We start from the raw sequence: 23,643 nt of genomic DNA on the forward strand, positions 1-23,643 counted from the left end.
TAAAGAAAAGTCTTTTACTTACTGAGTTAGTTTTCCACCCAATCATCTCACTATGGCTGCCCTGCAGCTGTGTGATTGCTAGATCCAGTGAAACGAAGCATGTGGATGAAAGAGAATGGGGATTGTCCCAAATAGCACCATCCCACTATTATAAGGGTTTAGTACTCTAAGATGAAAAAATAACTTGAGTGTCTCTAGTTTTCTTCCAATCAGATTAGGTCTACAGATATTTTTCTTGACTGTGTGTAGTTTTGCTTGTCTAAACTTCTAACTTGGAGACTTTTTGTCTGGTCGCCATGGAAGGAACGTGTACTTAACTTTACAAAAATCACTTGATGAAAACAAAGTAAGCTTAGACTTCCTGGTAAAGAATTTTTCATAACATTTTTCACTATGAAAACTTAAAACCTTTTTTTAAACCCAACTTTGGTATACATGTGAATGCACTTATTGCTGAATCTGAATATAATCTCACACACACACACACAGAATCACTAAGGTTGGAAAGGCCTGTAAGATCATCAAGTCCAACCATCAACCAACCCCACCATGCCCATTCAACCATGTCCCACAATGCCTCGTCCACATGTTCCTTGAACACCTCCAGTGATGGTGATTCTACCACCTCCCTGGGCAGCTTATTCCAGTGTTTCACCACTCTCTCAGTGAAGAAATTTTTCCTAATATCTAGCCTGAACCTCCCCTGGCGCAACTTGAGGCCATTTCCTCTTGTCCTGTCGCTAGTCACTTGGGAGAAGAGACCAACACCCACCTCACCACAACCCCCTTTCAGGTAGTTGTAGAGAGCCATAAGGTGTATAAAATAGCTTCAGTACACAAGGTAGCATATTAAACATGTAGATGCACATACAGCAAATCCTCTTTCATGTATACAGAGTAACTTAGGTAGGTCTATACTTCTTTAGTATGTCCTAATTCCCTCCTGTTTTACACTACCTGTTACCTATGTTTAATATGCCTTTATTGGTGCTCCATAGTGCTTTCCACCTTTCTGGAACTTAATACCTTGTTTTGTTTTTATTTCTTCCCTGTTGGCATCTTTTTCTCTGTCTAAACATGCTAACACGCTAACTTTAAATGCTACCAGTGTGAAAAATGTAATCTTCGATCCTCTAAAAGGAAGAGGAGGGAAAAGTATTGCTATCATATATTCTTATCTAAAGGAGATGACAAAGAGAACTGCTTTGGAGAAGATGTGTTTTAAAACTTTCGGGAACTGGTTAATGATCATGATACAACTTCTACATAAGCTGCCTTCAGAATAAAAAACTACAGTTCATGACTTGATGTTTTTGAAAGTGCTACCATGGTAAATTGTGCTCTTTCCAAACTTCTTGTTCTGTACATTAAAGGAAGTCTTCATCGTTTTACATATATTGGCAACAAAAGGTGCTTTGATAGACATTTACATATTACAGTTCAGTTTTGGAAATTCTTAGGTGGGTCGGACCCCTTCAGGAGTAAATAATAGTTAATTGGTCAGCAATTAATGCTATGTACTTAATGGTTCCAAAATACTAAATTTTAAAAATCTTTGAGGTAATATATAACTTACTTTCCAAATGGATGTGGATAAAAATTATCTTTCAAAAATATGCTTCATAGAATGATTTCAAAATATTTAAATTCAAATCATTAGACTTTGTGGTTCTAATAGTACTTTCAACATTTGGTTTTAAAATACCTGTTTATGTTGTGGTTGCTGTTCTGATGAACTAGCCTTTCATTATATAACAAACATTAATTGCAGTACAGGAGTTGGCTGCCCATGGTCAGAACTGATGCATATAAATGGAATCATATCATTAGAACCTTTAATGTTTTTGTTGTAGAAGTCGTAGAGGTATTCTTGTAGGTAAGTGGTGTCCATGTCATATATAAAATATGTGCTGCAGTTAACAATACACAATCTTCTAAGATAAACTGCTGTTCCTTGAAATATACAAGAATCTGCTAGGTTTAGTTCATTTCATTTAAGTGTTGATTGTCTTAAATATGGTATCCTAAATCAGATTTATTTTTTCCTCTCTAATGACTTTAATAGCAAAAATAAAGAGGTGCTCTTGCATTTTCAAGAATTCAAAGCTTCCTGACATTCTTTGTGTAGGATCAATGGATTGGAGGGTCAAATTTAGGTGTTTGAGAATAATGGAATTTTCTCTCTTTTTTTTTTTAATTTTATCACACATACACCCTCCTTGCCCCCAGATGAAAATCCTTCCTTTGAAGGAGGCTGGAGACTATCAAGGGCCGTCCTGTTTCAGAATAGCTGCCCTCTCTCACTGCTTGCAGTAGGACTGAGGTCACAGGGCTGCCTTACTAAAGGTAGTTTCTGTCCATGTTTGTGTGTTCACAGAGTCACTAAGGTTGGAAAAGACCTGTAAGATCATCAAGTCCAACCATCAACCCAACACCACCATGCCCACTAAACCACGTCCCAAAGTGCCATGTCCACGTCTCACTTGAAACACCTCCAGTGATGGTGACTCCACCACCTCCCTGGGCAGCCTGTTCCAATGCTTCACCACTCTCTCAGTAAAGAAGTTTTTCCTAATATCCAGCCTAAACCTCCCCTGGTACAACTTGAGGCCATTTCTTCTTGTCCTGTCGCTACTTACTTGGGAGAAGAGACCAACACCCACCTCTCTGCACAACCTCCTTTCAGATAATTGTAGAGAGCGATGAGGTCTCCCCTCAGCCTCCTCTTCTCCAGACTGAACAACCCCAGTTCCCTCAGCCGCTCCTCATAAGACTTGTGCTCCAGACCCCTCACCAGCTTCATCGGCCTTCTCTGGACACGCTCCAGCACCTCAATGTCCTTCTTGTAGTGAGGGGCCCAAAACCGAACACAGTATTCGAGGTGCGGCCTCACCAGTGCTGAGTACAGGGACACAATCACTTCCTTACTATGTAGCATGGGCAAGTAGGGATGGCACTGTAGAGGAAACCAGTTGGCGATGACATATCTATATGCAGTTTGGGGTGGTATTTTAGACTAGCTTAAGTATCACCCGGTGGATTGAATTCCAGGTATCTCCTGGAGCACATTAGGTATAGTCATGGAGTGCATCTTTCAGTTTTGTTTCGTCTTAAAAGAATCTGGTTGAGGGACTCTGGTTGCTCTGCCATGCAAACCAAAGCAAGATAAGCTGGGACAACTGGGAGACTGGTTTCAGAACTGTATTTGTGTTTTGAACTAAAATGCATCATTACTTGCTTTCTTCAAAGCACTGAGCATCACTGTTTTCAAGGGTAGCTTAGCTTTACTTCATTCTACTGAGAACCAGCAGGAAGTAGTAGGAAGTTTTTTAGAAGCCTTAATTTTATCTAAAGCATCAGGAACTGATGGCTATTTGGTAAAGCAGGTTTTACATATGTTAACAGATTAAAAATTTGAAAAGAAAATAATATTTTAAAACAATTGGTTTGTAGATACCATATGCACATATATATAGGAATACTACCTTAAAAAAAAGCAAAGGAAAAAGAAACAGTGATCTGTGCCAGTTTTACTGAACAGAGAAAAGGGAGGGAAGGCTGTGTAAGAGAGGGGAAGTAGGAGAAAAGAGGTATCTATACTCCATTCAATGTTCATATTTCCAGAGTGGTATAATGTAGTCAGGCTATGCTGGTAAATCTCTCTCTTTGTGAAAAAGAAACTACAATAAAACAAAAAATTAATGCTGATACTATGCATTTCTACATACATTAGTAATACCACGTGGAAACAAGAATTAGGGCTTTTAGTATTTTAAGGCAAAAAAACTTGCTTTTTTTTTGAAGATGCTAACTTCCCTCCATCTTCATGTTGTTTTGAGCAAAAGCAAAAAGCATCACAATGCTTCTGTGTAATGGTTAATGCAATGTGTTGCTACAAGATACTTTTAAATTGTGTGTTTTGAGAGTGCATTTTTATAGATGAAAACAAGTGGTGGGGGAGTGTTCTAGCACTTGATTTTGGGGTCGTCCAAATTCCCCATGACTCTCTTTCTACCCTTTAATTATTGGTAATTCCTTTTTAGTGAGATCAGTGTAAAAATTTTGCCTTACAAAACAAAAGTATTTTGTGCTTAAATGATACTTACTTTTCAAAATACTAAATTGAATTAACACTTGTACTACAAGATAACTAATTGGGATTATTCTTGCCACATTTTTTTTTCTTTGAGCATTAGTGTCTTGTTCAAGAAGATATAGGAAGTCTGTGTCAAAGTAATGGTTAAAATTCTGCAATGTCTGGCTCAAAGCCCTGTCCTACACTAGACTCTGCTGCCGTGAAGCATGTTTGTATTTTTTACGTCTAACAAGAAAAATAACACTTTAGTGTAATGTATTCCCACCTATTAAAATGTTCTGCATTTTAACTAGACACTTTATTCCAGCAATCCATCAAAAACTGGAAGCGGATGGAACGGAAAAAGTAGAAGGATCCATGACGCAAAAACTGGAGAATGTACTGAACAGTAAGTTTTGTCCTTCCAGCAGGAACTATTTATGGGCTTCAGACTTTCTGACAAGCTTTAATATATTCCTAGGAATATGGTAGAAAGTAGAAAACGGTACAGTCTCTCTTGCCTTTTCCTGTTTGGTAGTGATTTTAGGGTGTGATAGTACACCTTTTGAAATAAGTGGAAACTTTTGCCATGACTTTCAGCGGTGCTCATTATAATAAAGACAATAAATGTCAAAATAAAGGAGTTCTAAAGCACTTTAAATGAAATCTGGTAGTATCTCAGTATTAAACGTACAAGGAAAACAGGAGCTCTATGGATAGACAGAATTGTAGAAGGATGAGCAAAGCTAAATACCAGGATTGTAAGAATTTTGAGCAAAAGAGGAAAAAACAAATACAAACTGTTTGTAATAAATAACAAGGTCTATAACAGAATTTTTTTAACTTAATGTGCTGCCATTTAGACTACTTGGAATTAGCATTCTTTTTAGAAACTTTGAAAATATATCAGCACTTTTCTGTTTCTCTGCATTAGCTGTAGCATTTGCATTGAGAGATGGCTTGAATTCACTGCAGTTCGGTACATGTTTCATCAGATCAAAAAAGTTACTTTTCTAATTCTGGGACTTCTGCCAAGATAATTTTACTTTGTTTCATTGTGATTTTTTTCACAGAGGAAGGGATGTTTCCCTTAGTGCTGTATCAATAAGCAGGAATGACATGCAGATAGCTGACTCAGTGTTGGAAAGTCTGAGTGTGTTTTATGAAATCAAGAAAGTGACATGGAAGTTCACTGTTTTTCTTCTCTTGTATGAAGAAAGCAGTGACTGTATGTGTGTTCGTGTGGGAGCACAAAGAAAGCAGGGGGTTTTGTGAACAGCTCTTTTCACCAGAGATTCATTAATGCTCACAATAAAGGTGTAGTTTCAACATTGTTATTCCCCCATCTTGTTGCTTGGAATGCAAAAAAAAACCCAAAAAAACCAAAAATCACCAAAAAAACCCAACCAAACAACCCCACAAAAAAAATCCTCACACATACTATATAAAGACTATAATGTGTGTCTGTGTGCAGAATATTTGATACATGTAGGATAGGAGAAAAAAGCATTTTCTGAAATCTGCCAATGCAATCCTCAGTGCTCTGTGCCCTGTATTTATGCCATGCCATGCACCAAGCACAGGTTCCTTGGAGAGCACTTTGCTTTTGACAAAATTGTGTAACAGATTTTAAACAAAAAAGCAGAAATTTAGGTCTGTGACTTTTTTCCTACACACACTAATATGAGACAAATCTCCATATAATAAATAATTGCTGTTTCATATGATAAATGGTGGCTGAAATCTGTATGCAGATAATGCAGACTGTCTTTTTCAAGCTGGATCTGTAGAGGAACTTGTGCCAGGCACTTCAGAGTGGTATTAAGTTTGGCTCTGCTGTGAAAAGAATTGGCTGCTTTTTCTCCTGATACTTTGCAAGTCATGATGGGTGGGAGGCAGGGGAGTAGGATTTAAAAAGAGTAAATAATATTATGCAAAGTAGTTTAGGATCAAAGCTTTGTTTCTTGTCTGACCATTGAAAAGCTTCCATAATCCATGAGTAACAGGGCCTGCTTTCAAAAATTACTTCAAATCTTTAGTTGCATTTTACATTTTATAGACTGTAGGTGTATGTTTTGAGAGACAATTGGTGTTGTGAGCTTGATTAAAAACTCCTAAGAATAAGGATGTTTTCCACAGCATCTGAATGTACGTTAAGAGTGTGCCAAATTATTGGCTTGAAAGGGCATGGGATATTAGAAGCACAATCTGGTGTTACAGGTGGAATTATAAATGTTTGGAGTTTTTCCTAAATTGCTAAATTCAATTGCTAAGCAAGCTGTTAAATATATATTTATAAAACATACAGTGTGCTATAATGAATTTCATGAAGAACTGTATCTTAAAGGAGGTCAATCAAATTCCATTATGTGGTGTTTTTGTCAGGCTCTGTGAAAGACAAGTGTTGGATAACTAGAGCTTTATTTTGAAGTACAAAAATTTGCACACAGTAAATGAATCACCTCTTTTGAAAACATAGTTAGTCAATACAGGACCTGAATCTTTATCCATGGATTATTTAGGTTTAGATTATTCATTGGTAATCACGAGATAAAGATTGTTAATGTAGAAAGAATTTGGAGGGGTGAGGAGGGAAGAAATTTTACAGTATTTTTTAAGTCTAAAAAGACAGGCCTGTCTTTCATGAAGTAATTGAATTTCATTAAAGAGTAATTTGATATTTCAGTTTCACACAAAAAGTGCCCATAAAAAAAGTAAAATTTACTTGAATTGAGAATTTCTACAGCAAGTTAATTCATAGAAATGAAGGCATGTAGCTTTAAACTGAAGATGGAAATCACTGTGCTCTTCCTGCAGTTGTCAATTACCTTTTAAAAACATTTGCACTGAATTAAAAAAATGCTTTGTGAATATAACTTTAATTCCCAGATATACTACATTGCTTCTTGGCTGTTAAAAGAATGGGCAAGAAACATATGAATTCAAAACAAATGTTACTTGCTAAAGGATTTACAAAACAAGCATTTATTATAACCTCAAGAGAAAAATCATACTTTATCAGTGATCTGTATTTAAATGTCCAGCTAGCTGTTTTCATTGTGCATTTCTCCTTAATGGATTAAAGTATTCTATGCTAAATAGTATGCAGCAGAAATAGCTATCCTGACAAAACTTTTTTTACATTCAAGGCTTCAAAATTTCAACGAAGTTTAAACAGTATTTAGATATAACAATTATTTTACAAAGACTACTTTTAACGTGAGCAGGCCACCCACAGTGTTGACTAGAGAAAATGGCATGCAAGCCACCCAGCGAGACTGATGTAATTTTTTCATCTTTGCTTAAAGTATAGTCACTAGACCAGATAATGTAGAAACTTTTACACGCAACGATCAAAAAAGCTAAAACAGTTCCACTTTGTTGTTGTTAATTAAAAATAAGTCACAAGTTGAAAAATGCAAATATTCGCATGCGATGTAGATCTTCCCTACTATAAATGAAATTCTATTATTCTGTGTTAGGAAATAGTCCCTATTAGAAAATGGAATGCTTTTTAGTCTGGATAGAAAAAGTTTTAAGGCTATATTTAATGTATTTATTGAAGAATATTCACAAATAGTATAGACACTTAATTGCATTAATTTGTTGACCAAGGCTTGATCCTGTATGCGATGAAGCCTGTCAGACTTTTAATGAATACAAATTGTCTTCACATTGCATTCTGTTACAGTGACCAGCTAGTTAGAAGTACCAATGATTAAGTTAAAGACAATGGCATGGCTGAAAGAAGTCTAAGTGAATCACTTAAATATCAAATATTGTTAATAACTTTTTAAGACTTAATTTGAAAACACAAAAAAATTGTTTGTAAAACCCAGTGATAACTCTTAAAGCTATGACATTAATTAACATAATGAAATTATACTTTTCTAAAAAGAAAACTTTCTATGACTTCTTCCATATCCTGAAATGCATAATTTAGTTGTAAAATGTAGATCTGGAGCCAAAGCAAACTATAAAATATCTGCAGCAAAGTTAAGCATTTGAAATAGGAAAGATTGTTTTTAATTGCACAGGGGTCTTACCACATTAAAATGCTAAGTGGGTCACTTTGAAGTAGTATTTCGTCAGTTGTAAAATGTTAACATAGTTGAACAAAAAAGTATAAAAATTTAGCAATTATTGCTAATTTGCTCTAAAAAAAAAAACTTGAATGGCTCATTAAAATGAGGAAAATCTGTATGTCATTTGAACTGATTACTTACTCTACTTTTATTTTCATCCCTTGAAAAATAGGAGCCAGCAACACAGCAGATACCTTATTCCAAGAAGTGCTGGGTCGCAAGGACAAAGCTGATTCAACGAGAAACGCGCTTAATGTTCTTCAGCGTTTTAAATTTCTTTTCAACCTTCCCTTGAATATTGAAAGAAATATCCAGAAGGTATGATCCTTTAAAAATACTTTTCTGTTTGCTGAAATTAGTCTGTTACTTTTTCCTTGACAAATATAAATGTTTGTTGTTTGTTTGTTTTTTTAAGGGCGATTATGATGTGGTTATTAATGACTATGAAAAAGCCAAGTCACTCTTTGGAAAGACAGAGGTTCAAGTGTTCAAAAAATGTAAGATATGCGTTCTGTTATTTGCTGCTTTTTTTTAACTTAAAGGCTAAAAAGCACATAGTAGTCTAAAGATCTTTATGTGGGTTTTATATGGATTTTAGTCCATAAAAAATATGGATTTATAGGAAATAATTACTCTAAGCAATATTTCTGGCAAGTTTTCTGAGTGAGGTATATAGCACAAAATGTGAAATTGCAGCCAGTTTTATTTATTTATTAAGGCTTTGTATTACTGGACATAAAAAAAGGTTACAGTAATTAAAATGTGACTCCGGGTATCTCTCACTGGCATACTGGAAAGACTTCAAAGTCCAATTTTCTGTTTTTGTAGAACTGTCATATACAAAACTTTCAGATGTGGCTTGTTATAAAATGAGTTATACTGATTTCCACATTAACTCCGGAAGTGTCCTAGAAAAATAACATAATTTTCAGTTTATACCACTGCTGAAGGCACACACTGGATTTATTTCCTCTCCCTACTCCTAGATTATGCTGAAGTTGAAACCAGAATTGAAGCTTTAAGAGAACTTCTGTTGGATAAGCTGCTTGAAACTCCATCAACATTGCATGATCAGAAACGTTATATAAGGTAATCATTTGACTAGCGTCTTCATCAGACTTGTGGTGTTAGATGTGTATTTAAATCTGTTTCCTAAACAGGGTAGTGACTATTTTCAATATGGTTTAAATACTAATTTTAAAGCTTTAAGTAGAGTATTTTGATTTTATGATTGTATAAAAAATGGCAATGGATTGGTGCTTGATTGTTTATTGAATGTTTGAAAAACAGTTCTTGAATGAGAACAATTTAATGAAAGATAATTGAGATTGAATTTAATTTTTAAAAATCTTTAAGGCATAGTTAGATTCTGTTGCTTCCTCTAAACCATCATATTGCAAGCTATGTCTGAAATGGTTGCTCACAGGTTGCAGATCTCAAAATAGGTTCCTTATTAACCTGTCTTACACTTCAGCTTGACTTAGTGTTGAAATGGAATCAACCTGAGTCAGATAATAGGGAGGCTTTAATCCAGGCAGTTGTTTAAATTTGGTTTTGGCTCTTCTACTACGCAGTCTAAATAATGTAGTTCCTTTGTATTTCATGAACATGAACCAGTTCCCCAGTTTTCATTGAAATTCCTAGATTTTCTGTCATTCACAAAGCTGATGTCGAAGTCTGTTGTAGGCGTACTGACATGAGTTGATTGGACCTTCTTCTACTGGTAGACCTTAACCTGCTTTACAGTCCTTGGAGCCAAACTTTAGAGTGCTGTGGAACATTTGATGGCTTTACTTGAAAAGCTTTTGAGTTTTGCACGTTACTAGGGCTCCTCATGTGGCTTGCCATTCTCAGTGCTTTTTTCAGTTATTTTAAAAGATGTAGACCAAATGCACTGCATGAGAAGCATTCTTAAAATTCTGGCACCTACGTGAAGTCTCCGATGTTTTGTATGCTCACCAGGCCCAGTCGCACAGGACAGAGTGTGGTGTTGGTATCTTAGCTGCCTTTATGTTACGTTAGTTTATGAGGACGATGACCAGTGTACATTTATGTAGAGTGCTTGTCATTCTTCGCTTGTCATTCTTCTGGGTGCTATATAAATATTGCCTATTTCTTGGAATATTGTTTTAAGGTGAACAGTTAAGTGTTTTGTGTCTCTGAAGAAGGCACTACCATTGCCTTTCTATGTCAGTCCTGAAAACCTTAAAGAGCAGCTTCTTCATCTAAGCAAGGTCTTATGACCTCTTCTAAGTATTCTTTGGAAGAATCAGAGTTGTATATGTGTTTGATTCTGAGTTTTGTTTTTTTGTTTTTCTCTAGCCCTTACCTTGAAGTATTGAATCTTTAAAAACATCCCAGCCTATGTTAAAGCAGACTGTGTTAATGTAACTACCAAATGTATTCTACGTGTGGAACAGTATAATGAAGGAGAGCAGGGAATGGACAAATGTGGAATAATTTAGTTCTAATGAATTAACAGAATCCCAACATACAAAGTGATTAAATTAGTTTCACTACTCTAGATAGGCTAATGTGATTATACTAGTTTAAACTTTCTGGAAGCAAGGTGTGAAGAAAGCTTTCTTCAGAGTACTTCAGCTAAGAGGAATTTAACAAAATCCTAATTGTAAAATTATTTGCATAAAACCTGCTATTTTAATGAGGTTTTTTCTTCCTTGACATGTTTGTTTTGTGTATCTCCAATGTCTAAGGCTGAGCAAGACCTGAAGTACTGTGGGTTTCCCCCTCAGACATTCAATGTCTATCTTTATAATTAGGCTTCAGTTCGTATTTTCCTCTCATTTTATGATGGTATTTACACTGATAATTATTTTATATTGTTCAGAAGCAGTTCACCGTATCACTCAACAGCCAAGTAGATGTATTTTTTCCAAGACTGGTGGTAATTTTTTTATTTTGTGTCTAAGCAAAGACTAAAGTCCTCCTTAACACTGAGGAAGAACTTGAGTTCATAATTTATAAATGTCACCCTGTCAAAATGGTTGGTTTTGTAATGTTCTCATCCATCCAACCAATCCTACTTTGACAGTTTATTTTTTGTTCAAGTACTGCAGACAGTTCTCGAAGAAGACAGAATTTTGCAATGCAGTCCTAATTAACATTAGATGGTATTGTAGTAATACAGCTTTTGTGAAGGAGTTAAACATTCTCTGCACTGCTTAAGATAATAAATCTGTGTACTTCACCTTGAGCATCTTGAATTTTTTAATCTGCCCTGAGTCTCATTAATGCAGAATGTAATGGAGTGCATTAAATAGCAGAGCAGCTACTGCTTTTTGAGAATACTTTTGAAAGTACTGTTGTCTTGAATGCCATATGTTATACTATATTATTTCTGTGTTCTCTTTGAAATCTAACAGCTGGCTTCTAATACTCCTCTCTCCCTAAAGACAGAGGGTTTTTTTGCTTCTGTGTATCAGAAGCCCCAATCCTTTTCATTATCTCCTCCCCCCCTTTTTTCAAACTGTGTGTGCACATCATAATGCAAAAAAAAAAACCCTAAACCCAACACAAACAACAAACCCAAACAAACCAGGAGCTTAGTTTACACTTGATTGTGCATGCATGTGCTAAAATTAATGAGCTGTCAAAAATTAATTCCCTCTGTACGTACTTGTTAAGGTTACATGATGATACATCAGGACATGTAAAGTGGGAAGAAAAATACCATATTTTATGTGCTTGAGATGTCGTCACTGATTCCAAGTGAAACATGAAGCACTGAACTGCAGCCTTGGTAGATAAAAAGCTTGGTTTCCCAAGTACGTTACTAGAGGCACAACTGAAAATACATATTAATGTGATATTAAATATATGGTTTTGTTTATTTCTACAAGTTTTTTGGATGGAATTTTGCTTCACTAAATAAAGAAGGGAGAATGCAAAGCTTGTGTTTGCATTGTGTATGAGTGTATCGTAACTATTCTTGAATTTTTAAAATTATGTAAAAAAAAAAGTGTTCCTTAGTACATCTTTGGTCTGTTTTAATGAGGCCTTCAGTGTGTCAAGTCAGAGCTGTGATTTTTGGACTGGGTTTTACAGATATCTTTCTGATCTTCATGCGCCTGGGGACCCTGCTTGGCAGTGCATTGGTGCTCAACATCAGTGGATTCTGCAGCTCATGCACAACTGTAAGGAGAGCTATGTTAAAGAACAAAAAGGCAAGGATATATTTTTGTTTTTATATGTATATATATGACATTTAGGAATTTGGCATTGCCTTTTATTTGACAAGTTTTAGTGTACAAATGATATTTGGGTTTTTTTCCCATCAATTTTTATAGCTTTTTATAAAGTTGAATACTGATTTGTATTTTTTTCTTTTATAAAAACAACACAGGAGTTGGAGTTTTCTTTTTGTTTAACTTAAAACTTTTAAGCTCTTTACATGGGAAAAGCATTAAATTTCAATCATTTATCTGAAGTTTACTGTCCTCTCAAAATACTTCTTTGAGGTCACATGAAGTTTGGATTGGTGTCTGAATCTGCCAGTTAGATTTCTTTGTGTCGCAAGATACGCCGTTAGTATATGGATATGCAGGGCATTGGGGCATAGTGGAATAATGTATAAGTTCTTGATATGCAGTGAATGATAATACAGTGTTCTCTTGTTATTTGTTCATGTGCAGTTTCAAAATTCAGATTACACTGTTTGGGCACAGTCCTGTAAGTTGGACAAATGGGATATTTAGACAATCTTATATTAAGACCAATATGAATACTTAGTTCTATTCTGTCTTTGTCTTTGCCAGTGTTGCTTCTCAAAGAAATGTATAGGTATTGCTTTCAGATGTGGCAGCAGCTTAGCTACCAGTTAACATGATCCATCACATTAGCGTATTTTCAAAAGGGAATAGGAGGGAGGCTATTGGCCTGGAATTTCTAGTAGCAAAATCTGAAAAATGGATTTTCAAATTAGAAAATGACAAATAGTGCCTTGTTTCTCAAGAAGTCTTACCGAGTTTGCTGCTATTTCTGAAATGAGTAGGCATATTGGAATCTGGCCTCTCTTGGCTTATAGGTAACTCCCATGTTTAGTGTTAGTGCATGTGTATCCCAAACCAAATAAGGTGTTCTATTCTGAGAAACCACAGAAATTTTACTGACTTGGGGCTGCTTCAGAAACATGCTGTAAAATTGCTGCAGGAGGCTTAAACTCTCTTTAGCAGAGGTTATGATGTCAGGTACAGAGTTCACAGGGTGCATCGCATGTGACAGTGGTGTCAGTAAGTTTTAGCTTAAAGCATGCCAAGCCCAGCTTTGTTCCACAACACGGTGTGAAGTGCTGTGGGACCAGCTGGAACACCACGTTGATTTCTTGGCCTCTTGGTCAAAATTCAGAATGTTTCCAAAACCTCCCCATCTTCCCTCCTCATCAAAACCCTGAGACACCACCACCAACAATCCTGCAACGTACAGCTACGAGGAGAAACTCTCACTTCTAAAAATGGCCATGTTTAACAATTCTAAGCTTTCTTTTTCTTCTCTCACTTGCAAAATGTTATATAGCCATCTCTCAGCTTCTTAGCATGAAAAATAGGGGCATGAAAATACTGAGTGCTCGAGACTTTTTTGGTTTAGAAGACTATATAACTTTGATATGCAGCTCCAGTAAATGAATGGAAAATATGTCTAAATTCCTAGAATGTCTTGAAAAAATCTCAACCTGTTTGGTGTTTTTCTTACAACGAATCTGCTTACCTCAGCCTTAATATCAAAGGGGCTATTATGTTAGCAGCTTTGTTTGGCTCAAAAAGAGGAAATTTAAATAACTTGAATGCCCAGTAAATGCATGTATTAATAGTTAATATTTAGTGCATGTATGAAACAAATGCTAATATATTATCACTTTTATTACAGAGCCTATCAAATTTCAATAGTTTTGTTCCAGCCTTTTATGTGGTTCTTACTGATGTAGTTTTTGTACAGACTGTAAAATACTCAAGAATTGATCCTAGTTGATGGAATTTCTCACTTAGTATCTAGTAGGGCAAAGGAAGGTTGCTAAACATGATTTTTCCTCTCCATAGATCTTTAACTTTGGCATACAGCAGACAGGAGAAGGAAAAAAGAAAACTCGGAAGAATTGGTTTTAACAAGTAGAACAATGCTGATTGATCAGAGACATGGAATGTATTTTAATCTAGTTTAATAGATGTATGCTTTTCAAACAGGAGAAGTGTGGGGTTTTACTCATAGATATCAAATTGGTTATGCAAGACTTTGAGGAATCTAATCAACTTAAGTTAGAAATGTGGTTTATACGTTAAAAAATTCACAGGCTGTTTTTAAGAGAAAATAGTAATAAATTTTCAAACATTGAAGTCCTCCACTTAAAACATGCTTCCAAAAAAGATTCTTTTGTATATCAAGCATTTGGAGGAAGAGGTGGGTCATAAGGCTGATACCCTAATGAAAAGGGCATTAAAACTTTTTCTAGATTTCCCTTTTCAACAGGGATAATAGACATTGTTTCTAGCAGATGGTGGTGTTCATATTGTGTACGCTGGAATAAGCAGACAGTGATTACAGTTCCACCATGAACATACCAACAATTTCTGGCTATTCTTAGCTTAGTTCTTCTGCTGACTGTGAATCTGTGGGTTCAAACTGACCGAGTCAAAACTTTTCAGCATAGTAAACTTAAACCTCAGTAGCAGATTGTATCTGGTTTTACACTTGTGCACAATTTTTCAACTTTCAATTGAGCTTGTGCCAAGGAGTTTTGCTGCTGTTTTATTAGTTTTCAAAGCAGAGCTGTGCCTTTAGTCGTTACGTGTGAATTTTACTACCTGAAATGGATTTGGAATTAGACTAAAGCCTTTGCTTTTCTTACCTGGAAAAGTCTTTTTTGAAAACTCTTATTAGAATTTCTGGACAGGATTTTTGTAGCTGGTTGTCAAACTGTAAATATTTTCAAAGAATTTATTTGCTGACCATGGTGTGTTCAGGAAGCAAAGGTTAACATTGTAATTATTTTCTAAACAAGCTAAAAACAAGACCTAAGTGAATTCTAAGGAGAAATTACTCCAAATTCAGTCACTGATATGACAAGCCAACAGTGTACTCGGTGGGACAAAATCGTTCCAGTTGTCTCTGCACTACTAGGAGGCTGACCCTTTAGTCATTACAACTTAAATAATTTCAGTTTCTTATATAGAAATAGCATCTTCTCTTATCTGCTTTGAGACTTAATGACGTATCATCTGATCCAGGCCACTAGTAATGGCAGTCACACAAATCCCCAATATTGACCAAAAGTAAATCTATTTTTCTACATCCTCTGTAGGTTCTTTATCTTTGTCTGATGACTGCCCTCTTGTTTGTACTTTCAAGGCTTTCCTAAGCATAGTTGAAGAGTGCAGTGAGATAATACACATGCTGAGGTGGTTGAAGGTGCTATCAGAAAATCGTGTATTAGAGATGTATTTAAATACGTTTATTATGGTTTTATATCTTAAGTATATATTTTTGATCTAAATGTGAATTCTTCACTCTTAGTACCATCCCATGAAAAGTTTTAAAAAAAAGAAAAAAGCCTCTGTGCTTGGATGTTACTAGAGATTAACTCAATTTTGTAGAAATACTCTGCAGTTGTAAGCATGTCCTAGAACTGTAAAGTATCATAGCGTAGTACAATCTCTGATGCAGCCTGAAAGAAGAAACTGTGGCAAGTTTACAGAGCTGTGATGGTCTTGGAGTTCTCTCCAGGAATTTGTTTCAGGGGTTAGCAGAAGCCCTATGTGTTTCAAATAGCGTCTGTTTTCAATTAATCTAGCTTGTGTTAATATTCTTTCCAAAACCTGAAAGGTATATCAAGCTGTGCTAAGCTTTGGCAGATAATTTGGCAGTGTGGCTTAAAGGCTGACAACTACCAACAGTAGATTATTCAATTGGATGTTTCCTTTGATTTTAATAGACAGTTATTAATCGTAAAAGATGCAGTAACCTGATCAGTAGCTAATTGCTTGCATTTATTTCAACAGGTACAGGTAGTATGAGGAATTTTCTCAAGTTCTTTGAAGTACTTTACAGCAGCATTTGGGAGTATATTTCCCTCGAGGAGTATCTCTGTGTATTAATGTACTGTTTCCCCTCAGCCAAAACAATGCTGTTTTGCTGATTAGTCTTGAATTATGTAGATTAATGTTTCATTACACACTCAGATACGGCTGTTGTTACCAATCATTGCCTTTAACCTATCTATCTCTTGCTCCGTTTAGCCATAGCAGACCTTCCTCATTTGTGAGGTAAAAAAAAAGCAGGCAGTTGATGTTTTAAGGAGTGAGTGAATATGCATATACAACAGCAGATCAAAATTTCTCCTGCTCTGAAGTACTCTGAAGTATGAGCAGCCAGGATGAAGAGACCAAACAGTATAGCCAAAGTCATAGCGGAAGCATGAGGCAGTACAAGGGATGCCCAAATCATAAAGCTCCCATGCTTGTGTCCTTGCATTAAGCCATTCTCCTGCTTTTCTGATGGTCAGATTCTTCCATTAAAGGTGCAGCTACAGATACGGGACCCACATGCAACTGCCTGGAGCTCTAGCTCTGCTGACAAAATGATGCTTGTAAATATATGGATTTATTAACTTTTTATGTTTTCTACTTAATGTTTATCTGCCTTACTATTGGAATAGACAGTTGTGCTCTTTTATTGTTTTTGAAACCTTTTTTTTATGGCTATAAAGTTATTTCCTGAAGCATTGATGGATTCCTTTTATAAATCTGATAGCATCCCACTATTGCTGCCCACTGGAAGGACCTGAAGTAGGTAAAGCCAGTTTGCTGCTGTTACTTAGATATGTTATGTAGGTACGTTAGAGGGAGATGAGTGAGACTGAATAGACAGGAAAAAGAGCATTTTTGAAGGCTATGAATATAAAGCTTACCATGGAAGAACACTATGCTCACTCAGAACAGTATTTCTTAAATCTCTAGCAGGAGATAGTTGAATGATAAACTGAATGGTGCTGGTGTTATATGCCTTGTATTGGCTGAAGTCTGAACTGCTGCTTCTGAACTTTGAACTTAGGATTTATAGAAGTCTAGGGACTTTCAGACCTGGTACCTGGACAGTAAATGGTTTCCTTCAATTAAGATTTTACATATTGGAGATTTTTAACTTTACTTGGCAATTCCCCTATTATTAGGGCATAATTGTAGGTTTTAGCTATGGTTTATGCTTCCCAGACTTGTTGGAGTACAGGAAACATGGGGGATATAATGATGTAAAATGACATGAAAATAAATGTAAATAAATGAGGTATGTTTAAAATTTGCCTGGGGCACTGGGCAGATAGCCAAAATGAGTTAAGCAATGGGATTCTTAACATGAGTATCAGGGAAAGAAGCTATGGAGGTTAAGACTGTGTTCTATGTGGCCAATGGTTATTTGCTTAGACTTTAATAGTGGCTTAGTAAGTTTCACGGTCTTTGAGGTAAAATGGATAGGGACTCTAATCCAGTTATCATCGAACTGACCAAAAAAAGTCTTCATTTCTCAACAGGTCTTTCTGAGATATTATGTAACTTTATTGCAAATAAGCTATCTGTTAATACCCCTTCAGAAACTAAAACTGGGAACAGGAACATAGTTGTAAGGTGGTCTTTCTGCTGCCCTTTAGGTTGCAAAATACGTAACATACAACCTACTAAAGTTCCCAACATGGAGACAGTTTTCGAGACCAGAGTATACTAGTTCGGTCATGGTGATTTTTGTTGTAGTTCTTATTGCTGGAAAAAAATACAATTTTTACAGCACTCAGAGTATGATGTGCAGCTCTACAGATATTGTAAAAAAACTATGCAGGTTTTTCTGTGCCAGAGTAACAGCAGCTGTACATAGTGTGAAGGAGAGAGATGGATGATTGGACCATGTTGCTCTTTTTTCTGTGCCACACTGAGATTCTATTCACCTTGCAATGAATGATCCATCTTTGTTAGATCAGACAGGCCGGCAAGGTTTGTGTCAAAAGGGTCTTTTCAATTTGTTATCCTAGCAGCTGGTTCTCTTCCATTGCCTTTGCTTACTGTACATCTGGAAGAAGACTTCTTGCAGCTGGGAGCCATTTCATGTCTAAACCACATCCCCTGTCCATAGCAGAAATACCCTTTTGACAGCAGATGTCAAGCAAACCCTTAATGGGTTATTAATTAAAAAAAAAAAAAAAATTAATCATTGCAAAATTTGACACAGGATTTGTTTTCCTCTTTTACCACCTGTATCTGTAACTTTTCTGTTATTTAGAATTTTTGGTAGAATCTGACATGTTCAGAAGTGCAGGGGGCATTCTTATTTCATATAATACTTCAAATAATATTTAAAGTATTATAAAGACAGTAAATATTGTGATTAAAAAGCAGCACAGGTAGTTTAAAATCAAAATTGACAGATTAGTACTACTGAACATAAAATTCTGGCCACAGAAGAGTTTCACTTTATCTTGGTGTCTGCTCTAGTCTTTTAAGTCCTTATTTGGGCAATTAAGTAAAAGCGAGTTGTTTTCAAAGTTGCTGAAGATCTTAATGTCCACTGGAGCTAGTGCTAGTAAAATGACGTCATTTTTATTTATGTGCTGAACTTGAAGTGTTTGGCTCTTGCTTCAGTATTTTTTTGGCCTGCAGGACTGACAATAAGGCTTACCCTTGGGCGGTGAAATACTTAGAACACCGCTAGAAATAATAGGCCCAATTAACCTTTTGTGGTAAACTGAAAAATAGTTTCCTTATAAATATATTGAGTACAATAAAGACTACCCTTCAGATTTAAAAAAGCATTCATTTTTAAATGTATTCCAAAACCTTTTTTCCATAAAGTACAGCAATTTTAATCTTCTGCACTCATCTCTTTCTAGAAATACAACCCATTTTCTTCTTATTTAAAAATGTCAGATTCCTAATAAATGTAAGATTAGAAAGAAAGGGTACTCAAGAAAAAGAATAAAATGCAGTCATTCATCTGTTGAGCAGGTTAATTTTTCGGCAATTTCTCCTGCTTGCCTAACTTCTTGCCTAGACAAATTGAAATTCTCAATGCAGTGTCCTTGAAAGCAATCTTATCCTGGTTGTGTCAGTGCGGGCTCCAGGCACTGTGTGTTTGGTCAACAAGCAACAGTGGGTGGTCAGGCTGTAGCACAGGACAAGGGCCTGCTGTGCACAGGAAAAAATGTTCAAAGGTGTTTAAGGGTGGTAAGGAAGTCTGCCGCCCTTCAGAGAGTCTGGAGGCTATAGATCAGCCTTCCCTCGCTATTGTAGCCTGTGAGAAAATTCACTGTAAGATACATAATGGATGAAAGAATACAGTGACTGTATTCACCTGGTTGCACATCTGTAGGGTCTTGTCTTTTTTTATTTCATCTTACTCATGTACATGCTGTAAATATACATACAGTATGTATAATGACTGGTGTTTGACTTAGCATGGAAAATCACACTGAAAACCTCAGCCTGAGGTTGGTCACTTGTTAACAATTTTCTTTGTCCCTGCAAGAAGTACTGGCACTATATTATCCCCTGATCCACCAGTAGCTTTTGTAAAATGTTTTAGCTGAATGTCACATAAGTGATGCACCGGGCTGACAGAATTGCGGAGTCGCTGAGGCTGGGTTACAGAAGGGAGGCAAGAGATGCATGACTCCCACAAGAAACCTTTGACTCCCACAAGAAACCTTTGCCTGTCAGACTGCGAGGGGAAAAAACCCAAGCAGAGTTGTGGAGTGATTGATATTGCAGGACAGTTTTTACCCTCAGTTTGGTAATAGTTTTGATGTAAGAAAGTAAAGCTGCTTTTAAAGATTTAAATTGTTGACTGGTTTGCAGATCATGGAGAAATCTATTTTAGGCAAACTTCATGTTAGTTGTCTTTTTCACTGAGGCTGCAACATGCTGTGTGCAGGTAACATCTCAAAAAATGGGCTCAAGGTATGTACATGATCCATAGGTACTGTAGGCTGTACATAAGTACCCTGTAGCAATTCCAGTACTGATAAACTTAAAAAACCTGCAGTTAGGGGTCAGCACAGGTGACTTTCAATTTATAGAAAGTGAAAGCACAAATTAAATGACCTCAAAAAGCATTGCACTTTTTTTTTTCAGATCCTTATTTTGGTGCAGTCTTACTGCAGTAGAACAGAAGAGGCCTGAACAAAACCGTTGAACTATTTATATTTTACACAGTAGCTGAATGTTTTTATTTCATTTTACATACCTTTAAAATATGTGTGCAGAGAAATTTGAAACCCAGTAAAATCCTTTTTAAAAAAAAATTGAAGAAATGTTAAGATCCTTAAAACTTCTTATTTGATATTCTCATGATTTCACAGTTGTAAATGTAATAAGGCTTTAATTATACTTCTGGTTTGTCATGCTGTTTGGTAGAAGAGGAGAATGTAGTACATCTATTTTTTTCCGGCGTTTCCTTGGTTAAATACATATTTGCACTGGAGTCGCTGACAGATATGCTCCATGTAGATGCTGTATTTTGAAAAAAAAAAAAATGCTTCTGTAACTTCAAAGATGCAGTATATTTTTCTGAAAAATGAAGATCTGCCAGGAATGTATTGTTCATGCTGTTTATACAACATCTTAAAACCTGCTAGCACAGTAAAAAGTTAATTTCTTGAAACTTTAGATTGTTGCTGTCTTATATTCAGGATCTAGGAATGTAGAAATGGTACACAAATAGAAAAATGAATAGGCAGCAAATTGTAATCCTAAATAAACTACCCAAATAATAAATATTATTGTCTACAGCCCATACTGATATTAATTCATTGTATTACATTATGCTGCTAAGTTTAAGTTGCTGGCTCCAGAGAGGGAACAAGTTGGAATGGGAGAAAAATTATTGTAAGTTAACTCTCGCTTTTTTGACAAGATTTATGCATTAGTGTGTAGTCTTCAAGCGCTATCTTCTGGTCGGGTGAAAGCAAAATCAGCTCTGCTAATGTAGTCCAGATGTTTATTAGTCCTGAGGGTATATGTGCTGTTGTAGTTCCCTGCTGCTGTGTTATACTTGCTTGTAATGCTAGACAACCAATTAAGAAATTAGTTCATGTTAAACTTTCTTTTCCTGGTACGGCTGCAAACTGATGATGTGGTTTTTCTCGTGGAACAAGAGAGTATTCTTTACATGTTTTCTGTTACTGGTGAATATATAAACCATTTGCACGGTGTGGGGTTAGTGTATCAGCAGCAATACAGAATTTTCAGGTTTTCAGCTACTCCAGGCAAATGGTTTTAATTGAAGTAATTCACATTAAGATGTTTTGGTAAGTGTGTCTGTTTTTCTTAATTCTGAGGTTTAATTGGCACTGTCATTTTTAGAAACCATCTGTTTACAAGAAATTCCTCATATTAACAGGGTGTTTGAAGGGCAAGAGCCTAAATTCTATGCAAAGACATCAAAGAGGGAAGTTTTGGTGTATTGTGGTTTTCTCTAATGGTAGTTTTTGTGAGGATAGCATTACTGGACTTCTAGTTTCTTGCTTTGTTTTTTAGTATATGTTTTAACTAGCACTGCCTCTGACAATTCTGAGTTGTCCTTGGCGTACATTTTTTTTTTTTCACCCAAATAAAATGCAGATATGTAGAATCTGAGTCAAATTCTTATGGAAGCCCAAGAACTACGTGAGACATTTAAAATTTCTCAGGGTTTTCTATACAATTTTCTTTTTATTCTGGGTAGAATCTCTGTAAGATATTGAATGCATGCTTTTTAATCTGAAGAGGAAGAAATTTTTTTGGTTTTACTTCATTCTGCAGACATGCTGGAATGTTTTTGCAGAAGTTAATGTTGTAAATTTGTAACAATTAAGATATGTTTTAGAAGTCATAGATGTTTAAAACATAGATGCAGAAGATGTGTGACCTTACACAGATCTCTGTAACATGGGCAGTTGCATAATAGGTGTCCATAATTAACTATTTGCACTTGCAGCATACATACCTATGTTAAAAGCTTCTGATAGCTTTAGTTTTTTCCTCATTATTCTGTATTTTTAGTTCATTCAGAAGGAAAAGTCTTTCACCAAATTCTTGTTAATTCTTGTTCAAACTCATGGTAGAACTTCTCCATGGTGAAGGTGGATAATGTACCTAAATCACGGTAGCAGAGTCTATATTGCTGAAAATGCGTCAATTTTAAGGTGTTATAAAGATTAGTGGTTTTTAATAAGTGGTGTAGGATTTAAATAGTCAACAGAATCATAGTGCAGGCTAAAGATAGCACAGATGGGTTCACCAAGTCAGTTAATGCAGTGTGTCTATCACGATTGTGAACTACAAGGGAAATGGATCTACTTACTTAGGTGTTTTATAATGTGAACAGTAATAAGACGAATGGAGGAACAGACAGTTAGCTCAATAATGACAGTGCTTCAGTGAGGCCACAGTTAAAGGCCACAGGAAATGTCTTTAAAAGCCCTTGAAGAATTATGGGAGGAAGAACTTATTTTAAAAGGAACTAAAACCCAATGCTGTCACCTATTGGAAGCCTGCAATAAGTTTCACAATACTTAATATTGCTCTTTAAGCCCCAGCTGTTGAAGTAAAGTGACTAGGTATGTCTTTATGCTGCTGTCACACCAGCATGGCAGTAAATTCAGAATAAATATTCTTCAAATACTTTTTACTTTGTGTTACTCTTGAATCTGAGTATTGCAATGTTACAGCTGGTGCTCTTACTGCGTGGCCTTACTGTTATTTTAAGTGAATGTAGGTATTGATGGAAAAGATCTACGGATATAAACTGAAACACTGAGATTCTCACTACAAAATTCAGCATGAATTATCAGAAGAGGTTTCATCTCGATGTAAGAAAGAATTTTTTTACTGTGAGAACAATCAATCACTGGAGCAACCTCCCCAAGGATGTGGTAGAATCCCCATCGCTGGAGGTTTTCAAGACTCAACTGGACAGCGTACTAGATAATATCACCTAGGTTCCCTTTCCCACGAAAGGTTGGACCAGCTGACCTTTCAAGGTCCCTTCCAACCTGGGCTGTTTTATAAATCTGTGAATTGTGATTAAGTTTAGCTGTTACAGCTCAGTTGCCCAATGCTGAAATAATTTTTAATGGTTACTTTCAGAAATGTATCTGTATGGTAAAATGCATAAAGCAGCTATTTAGACTTTAAGAGAAATATTGGCAGTGTTACAGTACATTAAAAAATCATCATGGTCTGCTCATTATGATATGGTGTTTTCACAAACATACATTAGACTCCAAGTACGCACTTCCATCAGATTAGATAATTGCTTAGGACTTGCTAATAGTGACCTACATATGGACAGGCACACAAAGAAAAAAATAATTATTTGGTAACAGTAACTTGTTCACTGGGAAATACTTTGTGTGTTTTGTGGATATGTATAAATGTGGTGTGTTTTACAGACATGCACAAGCATACAGTGCCATCAGTACATCTGCTTCATGATGGATGGATTATTTCTACC

General features: G+C 35.9%; 1 protein-coding gene across 1 annotated transcript in view; it reads left to right on the top strand.

Annotated features, from left to right (window-relative positions):
- Positions 1-23,643, top strand: part of EXOC2 (exocyst complex component 2) — a 124,265-nt gene that overhangs the window by 36,851 nt on the left and 63,771 nt on the right. Inside the window, exons 7-11 of the mRNA XM_059836331.1 lie at positions 4,404-4,484; positions 8,333-8,478; positions 8,576-8,657; positions 9,147-9,249; positions 12,226-12,344. Coding sequence (XP_059692314.1) covers positions 4,404-4,484; positions 8,333-8,478; positions 8,576-8,657; positions 9,147-9,249; positions 12,226-12,344 — 531 coding nt within the window. The remainder of the gene's footprint in view (positions 1-4,403; positions 4,485-8,332; positions 8,479-8,575; positions 8,658-9,146; positions 9,250-12,225; positions 12,345-23,643) is intronic.

The sequence above is a fragment of the Gavia stellata genome, chromosome 3, assembly GCF_030936135.1.
Source record: "Gavia stellata isolate bGavSte3 chromosome 3, bGavSte3.hap2, whole genome shotgun sequence".
NCBI classification, from domain to species: Eukaryota; Metazoa; Chordata; class Aves; order Gaviiformes; family Gaviidae; genus Gavia; species Gavia stellata.